This window comes from Alosa sapidissima, chromosome 15 (assembly GCF_018492685.1).
Source record: "Alosa sapidissima isolate fAloSap1 chromosome 15, fAloSap1.pri, whole genome shotgun sequence".
Classification (NCBI taxonomy): domain Eukaryota; kingdom Metazoa; phylum Chordata; class Actinopteri; order Clupeiformes; family Clupeidae; genus Alosa; species Alosa sapidissima.
In genome coordinates this window covers 2,048,852-2,068,807 of record NC_055971.1, presented here as the reverse complement: position 1 = coordinate 2,068,807, position 19,956 = coordinate 2,048,852, and the positions used below count along the sequence as shown (strand labels likewise).

The following is a 19,956-nucleotide window of genomic DNA, read 5'->3' as shown; positions in this document are numbered from 1 at the left end:
GTTGTTTCTCAAGGTCTTTGTTTAGTTTAATGGCCTAGGACTAAACTTAGCGTTACAGTGATACGGAGAGGAGACAAAATCACCAGGGGGGGGTGTTTTGGTTGTGCAGTAGGTGAAAAGTGGAATAGGGTTTCCAACCTATGTTTTTGTTGACTTGGTCAACTGTGAATTTAACGAGAGATCGTTAAAGGTGTGAGTGAGACGTTAATTTTTTTGTCGTTGTCCAGCCGTTTTTGGGGAGAAAGGAAATAGTCTGAGTTAAGAGGAACTGACACTGGTGAAAGTTATTGTTGGGGCTTCATGCTGTGAGTAAAATAATTTACCAGGTGCCAGGTTCCGGAGCGAGAGAGATAAGGAGAGAGTGTTTTCTTTTCCCTGGCGGGAGCAGCGAGCGTGTGTGTGTGAGTGTGTGGAAAAAAAAAAGGAGAAGGACAGAGAGAGAGAGAGGTTTTTTTTTTCTCTGGCCAAAGCAGAATCGCAAAAGTTGGCACTAAAACATCACACACTACTGACAAATTTAAGTAAAAAGTTTAAATAAAGGACCTCGTCCTTGTACGAACACATAGTCTAATTCGTATGGCTTCGGGCCCCAATAATAATTTGGAACAAGACATTGTGCAAGAGAGTAAGAAATCAGAGATGGTTCGCGGGCGCAATAAGCAAAAAGAAGATAAGCAAGCAGCTGACCATGATGAGGAGGAAGTGAAGCCTCAGCAGGAGGAGACATTCGCTGAAATACAAGATTATGTGTCAGATTGGATGGCGAAGAAATTTCAATTGGGCAAATTTGAGGAAAAATTGAGAAAAGATTTTGAAATTGATCCTGCATCTATTGTCCAGGGGCGCTGGCCACCTAAGAAGGTTCGTGAGGTGTATTTGAGTTGGAAAAAGCACAACAGACATCGTGAGCCCTATGCCTTTTTGTTAATGAGCCAGCTAAGGCGATCCTTTATGGGGGCTATGCGGGCATCCTGCTCGCAGGAGGTGGATGCCGAAAAACACCGTACTACATGTCTGGCAGAAGAATTGAAATCTCAGGCAGGGAAAGCTGGCAAGAGGTTGCAGACGGCCGCAATTGTGGAAGAGTCATTGAGAAGGAAGATACAAGAATTGGAGACAGAAATTCGAGACAAGACTTGGAGAAGTGAGATGGAGAAACGTGACTTAGAGGAACAGTTGGCAGAAGCAGACATGTTGCTAGAACACACTGGAATGAGGCGAAGAGGAGCAGTCCCAGCGCGCCACTCTGAGGGGAGGAGCCAACTCCTCCCACTACCACCGCCCCATCATGGGGGAGGGGGGCGTGGAGGGCAGCACAGCACCCGTCTCTATCCGACACTGCACGGCTTGGACCCAGCAGCGCCACCTGCCATGGTGGAGGCTTCTGGAAGTGCAGTGGACATCTCTGACACTATTGAGCTGGGAGGCAGTTTCATCGCACACTATCCGGCTATTGAAGGTCTGTTTGAGCCAATGAACAGCACCCCACCTGGCGGGTACCAACAGCCGACAGGGAGAGGCCCCTGCTTCCAACAATCTACAGCTGATGCTCAAGCCAGCATGGGCCTAGCAACAGGCCCTGGCCTCTACGCTTCATATGTGACCCACTACCAACAACCTGCTCAACCCCAGCAGGGCCAATTTCAGCCACTGGCCACTGCTACAGCACCCACTCCAACACCATCCATGCTGTTACCAGCGCCACCTGCAACCAATCCCCAATACCTGTCGCCCGAACAAGCCAACCAAGCACCAGCGAATGATGACGCAACTGCTGTCCCCGTGACTGACGCCCCATCCACATCTGATGCAAGCCAGGGAGCGGCTGCTCCCGTAATTAAGCCCAAGACCAAGAGGCGCAGACCACCAGCAGAGGGATGTCTGGGATGAATCAGCTGATGAGGCCCTCATATGCCCAGTACGCACAGTAGCCAACGCTGATGGTGTGTCTGTGTTCTACCAACCAGCAAAGGGCGACGAAATCCAGAAGTGGTCCGCCGCCATACAACACCCTCGGGATGCCGGACGGCATACCTGGACGAAGAAAAAAGAACTCAAGGAGATGAGAGACCTGCACCCTTTTGACGCATTGAAGATCCTACATCGTTACGTTACTGCCTTGCTTGAAGGCAACTACCAAAAGACCTGGCAGTTGTAAAAGTGAAAGCACACACAAGGCAAGACACCCTTGAGGCAAGAGGCAATGCATTGGCGGATGCGGCGTCAAGAACAGCCGCAAGAAAAAGAGAGGGAGGGGATAACGAAACGACTAACGAGAATGGACACGGAAATGGAAACACGGACGGATCTAACGGTAACAGGAATTTTTTTGAAAATGACAACGAGAAATGCATGATGAGAGTGACCAAGAAGATCAAGGAAACATCTGAAGAGGGAAAACGGGAAAGTTTGGCCAACATCAAAGACATGCAGAACAGCGCAAGCCGAGAAGAGAAGTGGACTTGGATTGAAAATGCGGCGAAGCTCCATGACGACAACCTGTGGAGGTTTGGAACACGAACAGTGGCTCCAGAAAGTCTTCTGCCATACCTGGCGACGCAAATTCATTCGCTTGGACACGTGGGAGTGGAAAAAATGAGGAACAGATTCATACAGGTCTGGTGGGCCCCAAAGTTCACAGCAACGGCCAGGGACATCGTCAAGCGGTGTGCCACCTGTCGGCAAAACAACCACGACAGAAAGGTCAAGCTGCCAACATTGAAAACACCTGCTCCACCAGGGCCTTTCAGAGTTCTTCAGATAGATTACATCACCCTTCCAAAGTGCAAAGGCTATCGCGACGTTCTGATTGTCCTGTGCAAGTTTTCTAGGTGGATCGAGGCGTTCCCTGCACGATCCGGAACTGCACTACACACTGCCAAAGTCCTCGTGAAAGACATCATTCCACGATACGGATTGCCGGAACAGATCTGCTCAGACAACGGAACACACTTCACTGGAGCAGTCTGCGCGGAGGTGGCCCGCATGCTGAATGTGCAATGGTCCCTGAACTGCCCTTACCACCCAGAATCCTCTGGGCAGGTGGAGAGAGCCAACCGGACGCTGAAGGAACGACTGGCCAAGAAACATCAAGAAGGCATTCCTTGGGTTGACGCCTTACCAACAGTCCTGTGTAGCATGCGTGCTACAAGCAACAGGGACACAGGACTCAGCCCATTTGAGATCGTGACTGGCAGGCCTTTCTCAGCACCAGGCACGATTGATCTGAGGAAAGCCGACATCCACCTGACATCAGATGCAATGCTGAACTACTGTGTGCAATTGACAGAAGCGGTCCAGACAGCGGCTAACCAAGTGAAAGAGGCCTGGGGAGACCCCCCGGAAGGTGGGCACTCCCTAGTGCCAGGTCAGTGGGTGATGATTCACAAGCCCCAAAGGTTAGCGCTAGAAGCGAAGTACGATGGGCCGTATCAGATCTTGTTGATAACACAGTCGGCAGTAAAGGTCCAGGGCAAAATCAAATGGATACACGCGAGCCACTGCAAACTAGTTGATCCGCCGGAAACATGACACGCCGAGCAGGGTACGAATTATATCTGATTTTCCGCCCGTCTTCTTTTTAGAAATAGGGTGTAGACCAGGGAGGAAGATTCACGGAAGACTTTCATTTTGACGGTGGATTTGTTGTTTTCACGGGAGGTCAGAGGAAAAAATGAAAAGGGTAGGGACACCAGTGTAGAATCTTTCCCTGTAAAACCGAGCCTGCTTGGAGTGTTGTGCTAATTGACTCTTGGTGACACAAACTCATGCTCAGAAAGGTGATAGACCTGGACAAGTCTTACCTGTTTTTTTTATTACTGGCATTAGCCATTATCTAATTCAGAAGTGATTACATATACCTGTGAAATGTTTAATCATTATGTGCGTGCATGTTAGATTGTTATGTTACAATCAATACTATAACTTGATTATATATTACATTTAATCATTACATGATTGTTCTCACTGCAACCATGACTATCCTCCAACTGATACTGCTCTTTACTTTCACTCCACATGTACCCATGAAGTTGCTTGAAGCCACGGACATCATCCAGGACAGAGACTTTTGCCTTTGAACTGAACTGTTGCCTGCTGGTCTCCTTCACTTCTCCCCAAAAAGACTCTGTTTTCCAAAGGAATCCTCAACTCCATCGTTCTCTAACAGCGATCAGCTCACTGAATTCTGTGTTGTGTAACTGTTGTTGTGTGCCTTCTTTATCAACCGAATAATGTCACCGAGAATGTTGTTTTGTTGTGCTGTTATCCTGTGTCACCTGGTTATTGTTACTGATACTCTGTATGACAGCCATCATGATGTGCACAAGGACAACACTTTTCTGAAGACGGCTCATGGGTTGGCCCAGGCCAAGCGTAAGCATTCGTGTTGGGTATGCGGGTTAATGCCATCTGCCTCTGAAGTGTATCCTTACATAGCCATCCCCTTTACCATCCCAGAGTATGTAGCAGCCTTTAACAGTACTACAAATGGTTCCCCTGATGACATCTTTCCCAATCCTCCATGGGCCAGAGGGCCCCCTACTAAGCTTAAATTGAGTTATGCCCCACGTGGTGTGATCTGTTGGGTGGCCGACAAGAGTGGACGGTCGGTGGTAGGTCAGAGCATCTGCCCATATGAAGTTCAGGTTGGACAGACTGAGGTTTCCATTGAACAGTCAGGTGAAGTGGTCCTTATTCCCCTTCCCCCGATGATGCGTGTTCCAGGTGGGACGCCAGGAAGCACGGTCGTCAGTAATGCACTAGCCCCTGTAAGTGGTTCCATGTTTGTGTGTGGACAGTATGCATATTCCTATCTTCCCCCTAATTGGCAAGGCTCTTGTTATTTATCTTATGTTGTTCCAGCTGTGAGGATTGTGGGGAGGGAACATTTGGTGGGTGAGTCAACATCCATACACCCTAGGACTAAGCGTGACGCTTTTGGGGGTCACAGTACTGTTGCAACCCCGATACAGAGATTCTTTGCCGCTTTAATTCCAACTTATGGCCTAACTGTGGCGCTTGATGAGATTAGAGATCTGGTACACATTGTTGATGTAGTAGCTAATGACACTGCACGTGCTCTTTCGGACATTAACCGAGAACTGTATGCAGTAAGACAGGTTGCCCTTCAGAATAGACTCTGCCTCGACGTGGTTTTGGCCAGTAAGGGAGGTGCTTGTGCTCTGATTGGACAGGAATGCTGTACTTATGTGCCTGACTCGACCGGTAATGTCTCCAATTACATCAAAGATATTTACGCCCACGTGCAGCAGCTTAAGCGGGATAATGGTAGCTGGTCCCTGGGAGGTTGGTTGAGTAGCTGGGGTGGGCCCCTGTTTGCTCAGATTGTCCAGTTCATTATGCCCCTGCTCATTCCCATCTTTGTCATCTACTTAGCAATCCAAGTGGTGTTGTGTATCATTAAGCGTGCCACCACTACCAATCCAAGATTGGCCCCTGTTAGAGTACCTCCTGCCCAGCCTCGGGATGAACCGAGGATGTGGGTTTGATTCCTTTCCTTTTTAATTTCTTTTTATGTGTGAGACAATCCTCCGGAACGAAATCAGTTATTATGTTTTTCTTTTAAGACACCGGCACTTCCTCCTTTTCGAAGTGCTAGAGAAGTAATCTTGTCTTGGTTTGTCCTCTGTTCTTTAGACCACATCAGACTCCTTTTATTTGTTTTGTATGATCTATAAAAATCTGTGTTTTTTAATTGATCAAGAGGGGGGACTGTAGAAATCTGGGGTATTTCTGTATGTATTCTGATGTGTTCATCTGTGTTACTTTTGTGTTACTTTTTGTGTGTAGTAGAGACGTGGAGAGGTACATGCCATTGTTTCACTCCCTAGTTCTAATCCTTAGGCGCCTGTGTGTCTGCACATAGGATTTACCATCAACAGGTCAGACTGCCATGTTCCTGGCCGTAGTGATAGCATGGGCAGAATGAGATATCACCTTGTTATTCTGTTTTCAGGGCTAGTACTTTTCCTATTATTTTTGAGCTATGGCTGGTACCTTCCACGTTGGCATGATTTACGTTGATATGATTTTAGTATAACAGGCTTTGTCTCAGGTTTGGACTTCGAGACGGATCGAGGAAGCGACTCGGGGAGCATCTTATGCCAAGACGCTCAGCAGCAGCCCGCTTCTACTAACTACCACACCTGTTAGACTCTGTGCAGTTTTACTGTTTGAGACTTAGCCTGTGCCCGGTTAGTGAGTGTTGTACCATCTACAATAAATTCTTTTAATCACCGATCCTGATCCAGCCGTCAAGCTTTAGTGACCATCTTCAGTACAGACATCAGAACTAAAACACAACGCCAAACGATCGTGAATCCAACATTATGTAGCATAGTAATATTATACACCATTTGAAAGGTTGGACTTTTGGGAATACATATATGATATGACAACCTTTTTCAAGTACAATTTGTATGGTGCTTTACAGTGTCAGATTAATCAAACTAGGTCTCACTTAAATTTGATAAAAAATGCCCCCCTCCCTTTCCTCTGCTTTTGGTGCTTCCCTACTTTCTAGCTGCAGTGCAGCTGCAGTGCAATAAGTAGATGCCACATATTGGGTCTTGACATATTCACAGGAATCCCTAGAAATGGAATATTTATGTTGTTTTATCCAATATTAGTTGTGCAGATGTATAGTCCATCTTATACACACCCATTGAAGCAACAAAGAAAATGCAAAAAAAGAGACTTTTGTGTAATTATTCCATATTTTGTGTAGTCATTCTATATCAGAACCCCTGACATACAATCCAAATAGTCTACAAGAAACCTCAGAGTGTAACCTTTCATTTGAGACCAGGATTATGCTTCTACACCAAGAGGTTGCCTTTTATTGTCAGTATGCATTTTGGGAACCCAAAAGTCCTATGAGGAGTTTCCATAGGGCAAAACGCATGAGCATACCTTGGCAAATAAGACCTTGGCAGCTTTTTAAAGAGATCAAGCATTTGATGGTAGGCCAAACTAGGTGGGAACAGTGGCCTCTGAAGTAGGCACAGTGCAATTTCGAGGGGGAAAAGTCTAAAAATGCCCATCCCATATGAAGTTAATAGGCAGATTTTTTAATGGATGTTGATAGATAGTTTAATGCATGGATGAGTGAATGGTTTGAAGAGGATGAATGGATAGAAAGTTTGATGGAATGTGCCTTATATTCTTGTAGAATGGAGAGACACAGGGCTTTTCTCAAAGTCAAGCATTCGTGCTTGGTAGAACAAGTCCTGCCGAGTCGAATCCTTCAAAGACGAGGCAAGGCTTCTTTTTAGCACACGGAGGTGCATTATTAAAAAATCTTGTGCGCACAGGATTGTGGGTGTTCCAAGTAAGCAGAGGATACACGCATGCATCCTCGAAAATCTCAGAACAAAGGACTCAGTTCTTGATAGAATTTTAAAGCACCCTTGACATTAGAACAGTGCTTGGCGAGATTCGATGACATAACATCCTTGAAAGAGCGGCTTTGAAGGACACTTCCTTGACTTTGAGAAACGGTCACAGAGAGAGTTGGCCTAGTTGAGCAGAAAGCAGTTGATACAGGTGCAATCAGTTTAACTGGCCCATTGTGATGTCATAGTGCCAATGCAAAGTCTATGGGGGAAAATAGTGTCCTTTTCAAGACCTACGTTACAAAGTTTGAACAAAGTTTCTACGTTAAACGGTTGAAGCTGAATTAGACGCAGACATTTTTGGTCAGGAGAATAAAGAAGAAAAATACTTTGAATAACAGAACAGAGCATTTTCATGCACTGTAATAAGAAGACTTCGGATAACAGAACAGTGCATTTTCATGCACTGTAAAAATATTGTTATCTCAATGGGGAAAGTATTTACAATTAGAACAAAGGAGACCATTTTTTTAATTTAGCCAGATTTAAACAATATGTTAGGTCTTACTGTGTGACAGAATGCCTTATGGCATATGATATGGGAAAAAAAACATTTTTTGGGGGAAAAAGTCCAAGTCAATAGCATGGAAGTCCAAGTCGAGTTGCAAGTCATTTCTAATTTTATCAAGTCGAGTCTGAAGTCATAAATATCGAAATATCGAAAACTGTCTTGTCTTGATGCCAATTGGAAGGTATGGCATAGGATGACAAACTACAGCATAGGAAAGAAAGGAGAAGACAACCCCCTTTGTTCACAAGCAGGAAGAGGAGGACAATTAGCAAAGGCAATGGATGAACTGGTGTGAAGAGAAAGAAGAGAACTGTGGGCCATGGATGATAGCTGTATTCAATTAATTGTTGAATATTCAATTAATTGTTTTTCCAATGGGTAAATGAAGAAAGAAGCTGAAAGTAACATGTGGATGTTGGCTCATGGAATTCTGTCTGGTTGCAAAGCAAGCCTGACCCATGGTCATTGTGTTTAGAGACATAATCAGGTTTTAAAATTGCTGAAAAACAAGTTTAATTATTACCAGTTAATGACAGGGACAGTAGGTGGTGCAAAACACAGGACTGGAAACTGCTAGTGGATGTCGGAAGGCAACTGCAAGTTCAACAGTGTGTTGTTGTGGCTGCTTTGAAAGACGCTGTTAAAGGTGTGCTTATTCAGACACTCCAAAGTTACCAAGAAAGACGGTATTCATGCCTAATTTGTTTTTAAACAAGTATACAAACTCCGAGCAAGTCTTGGCATATCAAGCTCCCGTGGGAGATGGGACTTTTCGAGATACTGTAACTTCAAGCATGTGGATTCAAACAGTTTCAATACAACCGCACAAGGGAACATACCTCTGAGTGGCTGTGTTGCTCTCACACTTGATCCTGATCATGTAAACCCACAGCAGGCGATACAGAGACTCCAAGGCAACCCGCGCCATTTTGGTATCCTTATTCTGCAAATTGACAAGATTTACCATTTGGGCTACATTTTGGTTTGAGAAATCCCTTGACTGAGTGATGTGAGATATCATCGATTCAACTTCGACTCTTACTATATCAAGCTAAATTTGAGGTTCCCAATCACAATGTCTGACAAAGTTTATTTATTACATACCACTATCAGAAAGTCACAAAAAGAATTCCTTGGTGGAATACATAGGTGCTTTAGTGGAGTGGATTTTCACAGATTTACAGTCATCTAAAATTGCTGTGCAACCCTAGCCTGGGTGTTCCCATGCTGCCTTGCGTGCGATTGGATTCACGCTGCTAAGGCAGCCTGGAGACGCATTTGATAGACATCCGTGGCACCCAATAAACGGATCTGGGCATTTTTTTCAAATCCGAGAAAATGAACGTTTGGTTCCCAGACCACGTCTCATTGAGAAGTGGTGGTGCTAGCCAGGCTAGTGCAACCCCAAATCAGAAAAAGTTGGGACATGTAAAATGCAAATAAAAACAGAATGTGAACATTTACAAATTTTGAAAACCCATATTTAACTGCAAAAAGGACATTGACAGCATATCAGATGTTGAAAATTAAATATTTTACTATTTCATGGAAAAGAAATGTCCATTTTGAAATTTATGGCAGCAACATGTTTAAAAAAAGTTGGGAGAGGTACAGTATATTTACTACTGTGTGGCTTCACCGAGGCCTACATATTTGGATGTGCAGTGGCCTTACCCAGGTAAAAACAGAATGAAATAACATTTTGTACTAGAAAACATTATATAATTGGAAAAATATTATAATTGGAAATGTATTATTCTAGCAATATAAATGGCATAGTGCATGGTATTTCCATAACCGCAAGATAGCCTACTCGCTTCACGATGGCAATGCGTTGTTAACGGACATTCACCAAGACAGCACAGCAGCAATCTATCTAAAATAACACCTACTTGAAGTAGGCTACCATTCATATGCTGTCAATTATTGAAGTTGTGGGAAGTGTACATATTGTAGCTAAAACTGTAAGTTTGTTTTGTCTCCTACTGTATGTCTGTTTCATTTCATGTCCCGACCAGGAGGGACGATTGAAATAACGCACACTCAACTTCTGCTTCGAGTGTGCTGAATACTCCTGAATAGTTTCGTTCAGAGCTGACAATGCGATTGTATTTGACAGAGGACAGATTTAGGTCTCTAGTGACAAAATATTAGCTGTCAGCATTTTACGATGTCTTTGTAAATTACGTTAATTAAAATCGGTTTCATTCGTGCCCAGGGAGTGTTCGCACCTTGCAGACGGCTGTGCTTAGGCCGAGACAAGAGGGCAAAGAGGAGGGGTGGCAGGGGATCAATTCTCCCTGGCTGGAGCGGGGACACACAGCACATTAGTTAAAGGAAAATTCCGGTACTTAGCACTTTGAGTCCCTTTTCTGGTTTTGTTTTGGATGAACTCGAGTGGTGGACACCGAAATTTTGACGATTGGTCCTGTCTCGACTTTTCTGACTCGTTTTGAATCACCTTTTACTGATCAGAGTGGCTGCCTATAGGCACGCTCAAACATGTCATAAAACAACCCTTAACGTTCGTTTTCAAAACAGTGCAACTCACCGAAAGTAATTTCAGGGAGGTATCACGAAGCCCCCCCCCCCCCCCCCAAAAAAAAACTTTAGCCTACTTAAAATACAGATTAATATGTTCAATAATGTCTAGTCAGTACACCAAATAAGGAAGGCCTAGATAGAAATAGTGAAAATAAAATATGTAGATTTTAGTAGTTTGGTCTTTTCATGTAGCCTTGCGCGTGGTGCCTAACAACACCCCTTAGCTGTTGTAGAATCAGTGTAACCTACTGCCTCTCTGGGTTTATTGCTTAATCAACTTAGATAGATAGATAGATAGATAGATAGATACTTTATTGATCCCCAGGGGAAATTCAAGGTCTCAGCAGCATACATACAACACAAACACATTCTTTAACAGCAGAAAGAGTAATTAAAGTATATAATATAAAAACACAACTAAGCAGTAAGGACAGTAGAAGATAAAGAATATGCTAAATATACTAAAATACAAATTATACTAACACTTAATACAATATATAAAAATATACTAAAATACAAATTACAAAAATACAAATTATACTAACACTTAATCTAAATCAATTCTAAAAACAGTATCCACATAGTGGTGATTAATAAATCAGAGGCACTTGCAATGACTGAGGCAGGGATTGTGCCTGTGATTCTCTGTGCATAGTAAGGTATGGTAAGGTGCTCTAAGGTGCTCTGTGTGAATGAGTGTCATGGTGGTAGTGCAATGGTGATAGTGGTCATGGTGATAGTGCAAATGAGTAAGTCAACAGTGCAACAATGCAGAAATAAAGTAAAGTAAAGTCTATATATCTATATATTTAACTATTTAAGAAAATGTATAAGTGTGGCCACAGTTCGGCTGTGGCATGGAGGGGGGGGAGGGGTTATGCATATGTGCTAATGTGCTAATATAGCACGCAAACAGTGAGGTATAAAGACAGTGGTACAAGTGGCTAGTGGACAGACAGTACCAAACATGGAGGGGATGAAGAGGCAGACAGACTATGCAGAGAAGTCTATCTCTCCTCTTCCCTTAAGTGAGGCATTGAACAGTTCAATGGCCCTGGGAACAAATGACTTTCTCAGTCTGTCAGTTGTGCAAGGCAGTGAGCGAAGTCTCCAGCTGATCAGGCTCTTCTGTTTAACAATAGTGCTGTGGAGTGGGTGACACTCATTGTCCAAGATGTTGATCAGTTTGTTCAGGGTCCTTTTGTCAGATAGTGAAGTGATACACTCCAGTTCAGCTCCCACTACAGAGCCAGCTTTCCTTACCAGCCTGTCAATTCGCCCCACATCCTTCTTCCTTGTGCTTCCTCCCCAGCATACTACTGCATAGAAGAGGACGCTGGCAACAACAGACTGGTAGAACATCCTGAGGAGCTTACTGCACACATTGAAGGACCGCAGCCTCCTCAGGAAGTACAGCCTGCTCTGCCCTTTCTTGTAGAGTGCATCAGTGTTGGCTGACCAGTCCAGTTTATTGTCCAGGTGGAGACCCAGATACTTGTAGGTGCTAACCACCTCCACATTGACCCCATCAATGTGGACTGGTAGCAGAGTGGGCTTAGACCTGCGGAAATCCACCACCATCTCCTTGGTCTTTGAAGTGTTAAGTTGAAGATGATTGAGTTTGCACCATTGCACAAAGTCCTCCACCAGGCTCCTGTACTCCTCCTCCTGCCCGTTCCTGATACACCCCACAATTGCAGTATCATCAGAAAACTTCTGCATGTGGCATGACTCGGTGTTGTAGCAGAAGTCAGATGTGTACAGGGTGAACAGGACTGGAGAGAACACAGTTCCCTGTGGCGCTCCGGTGTTGCAGATCACAGTGTCAGAGAGACAGTTCTTCAGTCTGACGAACTGTGGTCGCTCGGTCAGGTAATCTGTAATCCAGGTTACCAGGTGAGCGTCCACACCCATCTGCAACTTGACACGTGTGGTTCTAGGAATCTTGCTACTCTGCATCATTTACGTTCTGTGATGGTGTAACATGTAGCGAGACGGCATGGGAATGGAATTATATTCTTGCGTGTTCACAGGTTCGCTTCCCATACAAAGTCTTTGGGATACATAGCTTATCACCTTGATAATGGCATTTTTAGTTATACTCTTTAATGAAAGACATGTCCTAATGTTGATAAAGGGTCATGCACATTTGGTAGGCTGTTCAGTGACAATAATGCTTTGCCAGTGGGCTATATTATACACCTAGACAATAATTTGGAGTGAACCCTTTTAATCTAAGAATGTAGGCTATAGATAGTTGAATAGCCATATGCCAAAGTTGTTTTTGAGTTTATACTATTAATTCATTCACTCGTTTTGTTCAAGGGCTGTATTTTGCACCCTGGCGCATGGCGTTAAACTCGTTTTCCACCCAGCGCAAAGTTTAATTCCTTATTTTGCACACGTTTATTTTTTTAACAATGCGCCCAGGGGTGTGGCAATTAACAACTTAGGGAGTGACCAAGTGCATTGTCTAAAAAACGCTATTGTACACCACCTAAATCGCATTACGCTACTGACCAAGAGAAACCTGGTCAGAAGTCTATGGCGAGTTGTTTACAGTACCCTCCAGAATTATTGGCACCTTTGGTAATGTTGACTAAAAACAGGCATAAAAAATGATCTTTTGATGATTCATTGTACTCTCACAATGAAAACAACAAGGAAAAATTCACCCTTGAAGGTAAGAAAATGTATTCTGAGAAAAAAGAAAATCTCATAAAGAAATAAATATTTTTAATGAAAACACGTTGCTCAAAATTATTGCCCCCCCTAGAAAATCTTACATACAAAACCTAACAGACGCTTTTCCCTAGCTAATTTCAACTTATTTAAGTTAATCAGAGTGTCTGTGAACTTTCAGAGGTAGTCAGGGGCGCAGCTACACATTTTTTGAGGGGTATGCAACAACAATATTGCCCCCCCCCCCCAAAAAAAAACAAAACACTACAGACAACTAAAGCAAAACAAAAGGCCAATAATTTACACTATTTCTGTGCATTAGTGTGTATAAATATATATATATATATATATATATATATATATATATATATTTTTTTTTTTTTTTTTTTTTTTAAATGCTGCCAATTTGATGTTGAATTTGATGAAGTATTAATAAATGGTGCATTGTCACTTTAAGAGAGTCTAAACGGTTCTCATAATAAGGCTGATAGGCCTACTCTAGCCTTGTTTGTTTGCGCCACATTGACAACACAATATTAAGTTATTACAAGGAGCCTTCATTGTTAGGATATGGAAACATGTAATGAGTTGTTGCTAGCGTGACATTTCTGTTTGCAGTTTGCCATTAAAAGTGCAGTATGAGCATGGTAGCCACCTAGCTATCTAAATGGAATAGCCTAGGCTATGTTTCAATCGGCATATGCTTAACACACGATAGTTAGTCTGTTAACATGAATATTTGCATGCCTCCAAGCACAGACATCATCACTTTAAATCCTACCTGTTGCCTTTCACCGTCCACTTATTTAACTGCTGTCGCATCCCTTGACATGCCATCTCCGTTTCCCTCTTTCTTTTTCTATTTTAGCCGCCGAAAGCTTTTTTTGCTGCATCCATCTTTTTCCATAGACGGCAACTCGTTACTCGTAGGTACCTGCTCGCTCAGCGCTCACGGCGCCCCCCCACTCCCTCTTCTATGTCAAAATTCTATGATGGAATCTTATGAGATAGGACGCCTACTCTAGCCTGTTAGTCCTCTAAAATTTTATATAACATTGAGGAAATGTTTAAATTATTTAGAAACGCACAGCAGTAGCTACATATAGAAAATACCAAATATATATATACTGTATATATTATTTTATTTTTTTTACCATCGCTTTTTGGCGCCCCCATGGTGCTGCGCCCCTATGCGCCGCATATAGCGCATACCCACTTTTTGCGCCACTGGAGGTAGTTCATTACTTTGTTTTTCACTAAGGTATGAAAATAAAGTGACACAGAGGCTAAATCCTCTTGTCATTTTTCAACATCAGAAAGACAAGAGAATACACTAAATTTAAATAAAAAGAAAGTGTGTTGACATTTGTAAGTCAGTGAATGTCTATAAAACTAGGTACTTTGTTGAAAATGCCTATATTTACAGTTAAACGATGATTAAAAGGTTCTACTCAACTGAAAATGTAACAAACATGCTTGGACAAAGACCCATGGTTATCTCGCCCCCACGTACAGTATAGAGGATGGTAAGATAGGGAAAAATTCCATAAGGATCACTATTGGAGAGTTACAAACAAAGGTGTCATTTTGGGGTCACCAAGTCCCCCAAACAATCTTCAAAAGTGACCTCACTGCTAATAGCTTATTTAGAGGGCATGCTAGGTAAACGCCTGTCCAGTAATTTAATTACCAATGTAAACGGTAGGAGTTACTGAATGGTACAGTGATTTTGTCTGGAAGTGTGGTCTATTGTCAGATGACATGAAAATTGTGCTCTTTGGCTAGAAACACTTTAGGTGTGTTTGCCGTACATAGAAGAATGACTATACTGAAAAGAACCCCATACCTAATGAGAATTAAGGTGGAGAGGCTGTGCTATTGTGGGGCTGTTTTTATTCCCAAAGGCCTTGGGAATCTAACTAAGGTGCATGGTATCACGAACAACATGAAAAACCTGAACATTTTTAAAGGAAATCTGTCAGTCTCTGCCAATTTACTAAACGTTGGTCATGATTGGATCATTCATTAGGTCAATGCACAACAAACGTCCAAATCAAAACAAATATTGTTTACTGAACACAAATTCAAGCTTCAGTCCCCTGATCTAAACTCCATAGAAAAACCGTGGGGTGAGTCAAAGAGGAGAATGCACAAGTGTGGACCTAGGAATCTGGACGATCTGGGGAGATTTTGTAAAGACCAACAGTCTTAAATCTCTTGCTTTGTATTCTCCAACTTTATGGGATGTCATAGGTGAATATTACAAGCTGTTTTATTAGAAAAGGGAGGCTTAAGAAGGTATTATAAGCAGGGGTGCCAATAATTGTGAGCAACGTGTTTTTGTTAAAAAAAATGATTTCTTTATGATATTTTCCTTTTTCTCAAAACAAATTTGCTTCCCTTCAAGGTTGGATTTTTCTGATTTGTTTTCATTATGAGATTACAAATCACCAACAGATTATTTATATATAAATCTGGTATTTATATATACCAGATTTTAGTGAACTTTAGCATGGGGTGCCAATAATTCTGGGGGGTACTGTATATGTTATTTTAAGAGTGCATTGTCAACAGTCATATTGGCAGGTGCACAACGCACCATCCTTCTATGATCTGTTGTATAGGACTTGGTGTTGATATCCCTTAATGATTACTTGAGGCACCGACGAGACTCCGTGGGATTGTCAATTGAGTGATGGCACCCTTTGGGTTGTCAAGTGGGCACCCTCCTTCTTTGGTGTTTCGCTGATAAGCCCACGACACCTCCAGAGGGTTCAGCAGTGAATCCCAGCGTCCCAGGTTCACTCCCTAGATGCCATCAACTCACTTGAAGGCCCAGGCTGAGTCTTTTCTCTTCGTCCACAGCCACTGGCTTCCCTTTTCAGCAGCCACAGAGAGTTCTTTGACTGTCTGCCGATGGGCCTTCCCTCGCACTCCCATCTCCCTGAGTAGCCTGGATGTTGAGGTGGCCAGCTTGCGTCTCTGAGATGGAGAAGCCTTGTTCCACACTGGTGTACTGGCCCCAAGTCCAAGACCACTCCTCCCCTCCTGCACTCGGCCCACAATGTCATTGTGTCTGAGTGCTGCCTTTGCCTGCTCAGTTGCAGCCAACGGGGCCCACTTCCCCCCAGTGGCCAGGATGGGGGCAGCTTGGGCTACAACTGAATCGCTTGAATCCAGTAACATCATCTCCAGCCTGACTTTAGCGCACTTGTACTCCTCTGCTAGACTGGAAATGGGCAGGTGTAACATCCCTTTGCCGTAAAGTCCAATACTGCTTAGGCACCTGGGAAAGCCAAGCCACTTCCTTACATATGAGCTGACCAGTCTCTCCAGCTTTTCCACCTTTAAAAGCGGGACTTCATAAAGGGTTAGTGGCCACAGGAGATGTGGAAGTAGTCCATACTGCATGCACCAGAGCTTCAGCTTGCCAGGAAGCAAGGTTCTGTCGATGTTCTCCAGGCCGCTGGCTACCTCCTTCCTGAGCTGCTCTACTTGCTCTTTGTCTTTAAGGGAGGCATCATACCAACGACCTAGGCTTTTCACTGGCTTCTCGGAGACAGTTGGGATGGGTTCCTCGCCAATGTGGAAGCGGTGGTCTGACAGCTTCCCCTTGATGATGGAGATGCTTCTGGACTTGCTTGGCTTGATCTTCATGCGAGCCCGCTCAATGTTTTCCTGGAGCTTTCTTAATAGCCGTACCTTGGTCGTAGTGAGAGTTGTGAGGTCATCCATGTAGGCTCTGACCCGTGGCAGCCTCAGCCCAGGTCTTACTCGCTTGTCCGCCAACTGTCCATATAGCGGCCCGAATGATGACCTCCATGGCCAGGGTGAAGGTCAGCGGGGAGATGGTGCAGCCGGCCATGATTCCCACTTCCAGGTGTTGCCAAGCTGTTGTGTACTCTGCTGTTGTCACGCAGAGTTGGACGTGCTGGAAGTAGGCCTTGACAAGGGTTGTGATAGCTGCTGGGATTCTGAAGTAGTCAAAGGCTGCCCACAAGAGGTTGTGAGGGACTGAGCCAAAGGCATTCGCGAGATCCAGGAACACCACGTGAAGATCTGTTCCCTCCTTTTTGGCGACCTGGATCTGATGCCGGATGACACTAGCATGTTCTACACACCCGGAGAAGCCTGAGATGCCTGCTTTCTGACGTGTCAATCAGGTTGTTTCTTTGCAGGTATCCTGCCAGCCTGTGAGCAACCACGCTGAAGATTTTTCCCTCCACGTTTAGAAGGCTGATCTGACAGAACTGCCCGATCTCTGATGAGTCCTTTTCCTAAGGGATAAGGATCCCTCCGGCTCTCCGCCAGGATGTTGGTATCTCCTTCTTTTGCCACACAACTCTCATCAGTCTCCAGACATCAGGACATCTGGTGCGTTTTTATAGAGCCTGTATGGAACTCCGTTGGGACCTGGAGATGATGCGGCCCTTGCTCTACGCACAGTTTGTTTTACCTCACTCAACCTGGGTGGACTGATATCCAGCTCGTGCTCTGGTGGATTGACTGGTGGCATGTCAGGTGGGAGCGTAACTTTTTCCTTGTGTCGGTCATGTGTGCAGGAATTTTTCAGGTGTTCTTCCAGGTCGGCCTTTGACACTGAGAGACTTCCGCTCTTCTCCTGTGTGAAGAGACTCTTCACAAATTTGAAAGGATCTTTGTAGAAGCGTGATCTTGTTTGCTCCTTCCTTCTGCACTTCCTCAGGAGGTTTTCAGCTCTCCTCAGTGTTGCAAGCCTGCTCCGAATCTCTTCCTGCAGCAGGTTTATACAGTGGGTCCCAGTTAAAAATTGACACTTCATTCACGATCAAGGTGATTCACGCAGCTGGGTGAAATGTAAGTCCAACTGCAGCCGCTTGGGGGCAGCATAGTCTGCTGTGGCGTTCCACGGTCGAACCGGACGGCGCATTCGACAGCAAGGGCTGTGATTGGCCGAGTTTTCAGTGTTTCTCTGTGTTTTTAGCAGCCCCTGCAACATGCTAGTCCACTGTAGCCTAAGCTTCGTACATAATGTTTAACATAGTTTTGGATTCAGTGGCAAGATTTCTTGATTGTACAGTGCCTGTCTCTCAGTAATGTTTTAAAATGAGAGCTTCGTCAGCTGGCAGTAGGCTACTTTGTCGGTAGTCATGAGAAGTTCGCTTGCTACAGAACATAAATATGCTGCCCAGAAACCTTGTGAATAGTTCTGATTTTTTTTTACTACACTAACGAGGTTGAAATATAGCCTTTGCCTACAGCATCTCCTTAACAGTAATGTTAACAAAATGACAGCATTCATATGACAAAGGAAAACGAATTCGGTCACTCAAGACTGTGCCACAGCAACCAGTGTAGGCTACATTCCTACCCAATAGGCTACTCGAAGCAGATAGCGTTGTCTGACGGTCGAGTGGGTTAATGCACGTATATCCAGAACAGGTCTGCAACTTTCAGGCAGTTCTGAGTTTGAATCTAGGCAGGAGCAGAGCCATATAAAGGCCTAGGCCTATTGTTATCATTTTTTGCAAGGTGTTGCTCCTGGCAATACTTGTTTATAAGACGTTTGGTGATTAATTGATAGCTGTTTTTGGGACACGTTAAACGTTCTTTGTAATGAGCGCATACGGGGAGTAAAACGACTGTTACGCGCTGTTACAACTGTAGGCTACAATGATTGCAATACAAAAATATGCGCGTGTTAGTTTAGTTAGTTTTGTGATTTTTTGCACTTTTGCCTCATGTGTTTTCAGGTTTGAGGGCTTTTTTGGCAAGATTGACCTTGGTAGACTCTGCATATGTTATTTCTCCGTATGGAAAATAAAGTCAATTTTCGACACACGTCTGTGCCAAAGCCAAAAAGTGTTAGAGAGAAGGAGAGACGCCGGTGCAGCTCAGATGTCTTCTTAATTTTCTTTATTCTTTAGTAAAAGGTGCAGAACATTATTAAACTTTAAAGACAGAATACGCACGCAGGCACATAACTAGGCTACTTGTTGTTTTCTTTTACTCGGCTATCTATATATGGTTATCAGCACACAATGTTGGGCTAATTCACTAGTTATGGATATCACAAGTTTAAACAACGAAAACAGAAAGGATGGAGACAGCAAAGCTAGAGGAGTTATTCCAGATGGGCAAGAACAAGGTAGGCAATTGGTGTGCTTGTCAGAACGTTAGATTACAGCTGTTTAAAGCCAGACGTCACGGTACGCTAGAACAAAACTAAAGGTAACTTTAGCTATAGGGCTGTATCAATTTGTCCAAATTAATAGGTCATCGTAGACGTTGTTGTTGTATTATTGCATGTGGATATTGTTATGCTATGTAGGCTACTTTTTTTGCAATGCACGGACCTAAAACCGGGAAACGGACAAATATTGTACACGCGTGAATTTGTTTTTGCGGGGGTGGGGGTGGGTGGGTGTACGTACCATAGCTCTCTCTCTCTCTCTCTCACACACACACACACACACACACAGTACCTTTCTTAGCCACAGTTAATTTTAGTGGTGATATGTGTTATGGACATTGTTATGCACATTATTGACTGCAGTTTCTTCTCATCAATGTCAGACCATGAATGCATATTGATCAGTTGTTAACTAATACTGTAGGCCTAGAAGTTGCATTTGAAAATGTTACTGTTGTAGGCTGTTTGTTTTTTATTTCAGCCACACTGTTTTAAAGTGGTTACCATTACACACCAATTTTGAATAAGCCATACTGCAATACCGATTTCATGGTTGCACCATGCACATGTTCGCCGATTATGTGGCCCTCAGTAACCTATAAATTCAATGATGTGGCGCTCTATGAAAATGA

At 43.8% G+C, this 19,956-nt stretch overlaps 1 protein-coding gene across 1 annotated transcript in view; it reads right to left on the bottom strand.

Annotated features, from left to right (window-relative positions):
* Positions 1–19,956, bottom strand: part of LOC121683381 (protein furry homolog) — a 227,594-nt gene that overhangs the window by 164,902 nt on the left and 42,736 nt on the right. The window contains exon 11 of the mRNA XM_042063004.1: positions 8,766–8,869. Within this exon, the coding sequence (XP_041918938.1) occupies positions 8,766–8,869 (104 nt within the window). The remainder of the gene's footprint in view (positions 1–8,765; positions 8,870–19,956) is intronic.